At 53.1% G+C, this 3,813-nt stretch overlaps 1 protein-coding gene across 1 annotated transcript; it reads left to right on the top strand.

Annotated features, from left to right (window-relative positions):
* Positions 1 to 995: 995 nt before the first annotated feature.
* LOC138852303 (mucin-13-like) lies at positions 996 to 3,435 on the top strand (the record flags this gene model as incomplete). The annotated part of the gene is made up of 2 exons (XM_070082080.1): positions 996 to 1,085; positions 2,926 to 3,435. Coding segments are annotated over 2 exons (600 nt in total), but the record flags the coding sequence as incomplete, so codon positions are not given.
* Positions 3,436 to 3,813: the final 378 nt, after the last annotated feature.

The raw sequence follows: 3,813 nt of genomic DNA, 5'->3' as shown, positions 1-3,813 counted from the left end.
CAACACTAGAAACAGCTGCACCCAACTCAACACTAGAAATAGCTGCACCCACCTCAACACTTGAAGCAGCTGCACCCACCTCAACACTAGAAGCAGCTATACCCACCTCAACACTAGAAACAGCTGCACCCACCTCAACACTAGAAACAGCTGCACCCACCTCAACACTAGAAGCAGCTCCACCCACCTCAACACTAGAAACAGCTGCACCCACCTCAACACTAGAAGCATCTGCACCCACCTCAACACCAGAAGCAGCTGCACCGACCTCAACACTAGAAACAGCTGCGCCCATCTCAACACTAGAAACAACTGCACCCACCTCAACACTAGAAGCAGCTGCACCCACCTCAACACTGGAAGCAGCTGCACCCATCTCAACTCTAGAAACAGGTGCACCCACTTCAACACTGGAAGCAGCTGTACCCACCTCAACACTAGAAACAGCTGCACCCTCCTCAACACTGGGAACATCTGCACCCACCTCAACACTAGAAACAGCTGCACCCACCTCAACACTGGAAGCAGCTGTACCCACCTCAGCACTAGAAACAGCTGCACCCACCTCAACACTAGAAACAGCTGCACCCACCTCAACACTAGAAACAGCTGCACCCACCTCAACACTAGAAGCAACTGCACCCACCTCAACACTAGAAACAGCTGCACCCACTTCAACACTAGGAGCAGCTGCACCCACCTCAACACTAGAAACAGCTGCACCCACTTCAACACTAGAAGTAGCTATACCCACCTCAACACTAGAAACAGCTGCATCCACCTCAACACTAGAAACAGCTGCACCCACCTCAACGCTGGAAGCAGCTGCACCCACCTCAACACTAGAAACAGCTGCACCCACCTCAACACTGGAAGCAGCTGCACCCACCTCAGCACTAGAAACAGCTGCACCCACCTCAACACTAGAAACAGCTGCACCCACCTCAACACTAGAAACAGCTGCACCCTTCTCAACACTAGAAACAGCTGCACCCACCTCAACACTAGAAGCAGCTGCACCAACCTCAGCACTAGAAACAGCTGCACCCACCTCAACACTGGAAGCAGCTGCACCCACCTCAGCACTAGAAACAGCTGCACCCACCTCAACACTAGAAACAGCTGCACCCACCTCAACACTAGAAACAGCTGCACCCATCTCAACACTAGAAACAGCTGCACCCACCTCAACACTAGAAGCAGCTGCACCCACCTCAACACCAGAAGCAGCTGCACCAACTTCAGCACCAGAAGCAGCTGCACCCACCTCAACACCAGAAGCAGCTGCACCCACCTCAACACCAGAAGCAGCTGCACCCACCTCAACACCAGAAGCAGCTGCACCCACTTCAACACTAGAAACAGCTGCACCCACTTCAACACTTGAAGCAGCTGCACCCACCTCAACACTAGAAACAGCTGCACCCAACTCAACACTAGAAATAGCTGCACCCACCTCAACACTTGAAGCAGCTGCACCCACCTCAACACTAGAAGCAGCTATACCCACCTCAACACTAGAAACAGCTGCACCCACCTCAAGACTAGAAACAGCTGCACCCACCTCAACACTAGAAGCAGCTCCACCCACCTCAACACTAGAAACAGCTGCACCCACCTCAACACTGGAAGCATCTGCACCCACCTCAACACTAGAAACAGCTGCACCCACCTCAACACTGGAAGCAGCTGCACCCACCTCAACACTAGAAGCAGCTGCACCCACCTCAACACCAGAAGCAGCTCCACCCACCTCAACACTAGAAACAGCTGCACCCACCTCAACACTAGAAGCAGCTCCACCCACCTCAACACTAGAAACAGCTGCACCCACCTCAACACTAGAAGCATCTGCACCCACCTCAACACCAGAAGCAGCTGCACCGACCTCAACACTAGAAACAGCTGCCCCCATCTCAACACTAGAAACAACTGCACCCACCTCAACACTAGAAGCAGCTGCACCCACCTTAACACTAGAAGCAGCTGCACCCACCTCAACACTAGAAAGAGCTGCACCCACCTCAACACTAGAAACAGCTGCACCCACCTCAACACTGGAAGAAGCTGCACCCACCTCAACACTAGAAACAGCTGCACCCACCTCAACACTGGAAGCAGCTGCACCCACCTCAGCACTAGAAACAGCTGCACCCACCTCAACACTAGAAACAGCTGCACCCACCTCAACACTAGAAACAGCTGCACCCACCTCAACACTAGAAGCAGCTGCACCAACATCAACACCATAAGCAGCTGCACCGACCTCAACACCAGAAGCAGCTGCTCCCACCTCAACACCAGATGCAGCTGCACCCACTTCAACACTAGAAACAGCTGCACCCACTTCAACACTAGAAGCAGCTGCACCCACCTCAACACTAGAATTAGCTGCACCCACCTCAACACTAGAAGCAGCTGCACCCACCTCAACACTAGAAACAGCTGCACCCACCTCAACACTTGAAGCAGCTACACCCACCTCAACACCAGAAGCAGCTGCACCCACCTCAACACTAGAAGCAGCTGTACCCACCTCAACACTAGAAACAGCTGCACCCACTTCAACACTAGAAGCAGCTGCACCCATATTAACACTAGAAACAGTTGCACCCACCTCCACACTAGAAGTAGCTATACACACCTCAACACTAGAAGCAGCTGCACCAACCTCTACACTAGAAACAGGTGCACCCACCTCAACACTGGAAGCAGCTGTACCCACCTCAACACTAGAAACAGCTGCACCCACCTCAACACTGGAAACATCTGCACCCACCTCAACACTAGAAACAGCTGCACCCACCTCAACACTGGAAGCAGCTGCACCCACCTCAGCACTAGAAACAGCTGCACCCACCTCAACACTAGAAACAGCTGCACCCACCTCAACACTAGAAACAGCTGCACCCACCTCAACACTAGAAGCAGCTGCACACAACCTCAACACTAGAAACAGCTGCACCCACTTCAACACTAGGAGCAGCTGCACCCACCTCAACACTAGAAACAGCTGCACCCACTTCAACACTAGAAGTAGCTATACCCACCTCAAAACTAGAAACAGCTGCATCCACCTCAACACTAGAAACAGCTGCACCCACCTCAACGCTGGAAGCAGCTGCACCCACCTCAACACTAGAAACAGCTGCACCCACCTCAACACTGGAAGCAGCTGCACCAACCTCAGCACTAGAAACAGCTGCACCTACCTCAACACTGGAAGCAGCTGCACCCACCTCAGCACTAGAAACAGCTGCACCCACCTCAACACTAGAAACAGCTGCACCCACCTCAACACTAGAAACAGCTGCACCCATCTCAACACTAGAAACAGCTGCACCCACCTCAACACTAGAAGCAGCTGCACCCACCTCAACACTAGAAACAGCTGCACCCACCTCAACACTGGAAGCAGCTGCACCAACCTCAGCACTAGAAACAGCTGCACCCACCTCAACTCTGGAAGCAGCTGCACCCACCTCAGCACTAGAAACAGCTGCACCCACCTCAACACTAGAAACAGCTGCACCCACCTCAACACTAGAAAGAGCTGCACCCATATCAACACTAGAAACAGCTGCACCCACCTCAACACTAGAAGCAGCTGCACCCACCTCAACACCAGAAGCAGCTGCACCAACCTCAGCACCAGAAGCAGCTGCACCCACCTCAACACCAGAAGCAGCTGCACCCACCTCAACACCAGAAGCAGCTGCACCCACCTCAACACCAGAAGCAGCTGCACCCACTTCAACACTAGAAACAGCTGCACCCACTTCAACACTAGAAGCAGCTGCACCCACCTCAACA

The sequence above is a fragment of the Cherax quadricarinatus genome, chromosome 6 (genome assembly GCF_038502225.1).
Source record: "Cherax quadricarinatus isolate ZL_2023a chromosome 6, ASM3850222v1, whole genome shotgun sequence".
Classification (NCBI taxonomy): domain Eukaryota; kingdom Metazoa; phylum Arthropoda; class Malacostraca; order Decapoda; family Parastacidae; genus Cherax; species Cherax quadricarinatus.
Note: the sequence above shows the minus strand (reverse complement) of the source record. Positions and strands in the feature narration are given on the sequence as shown.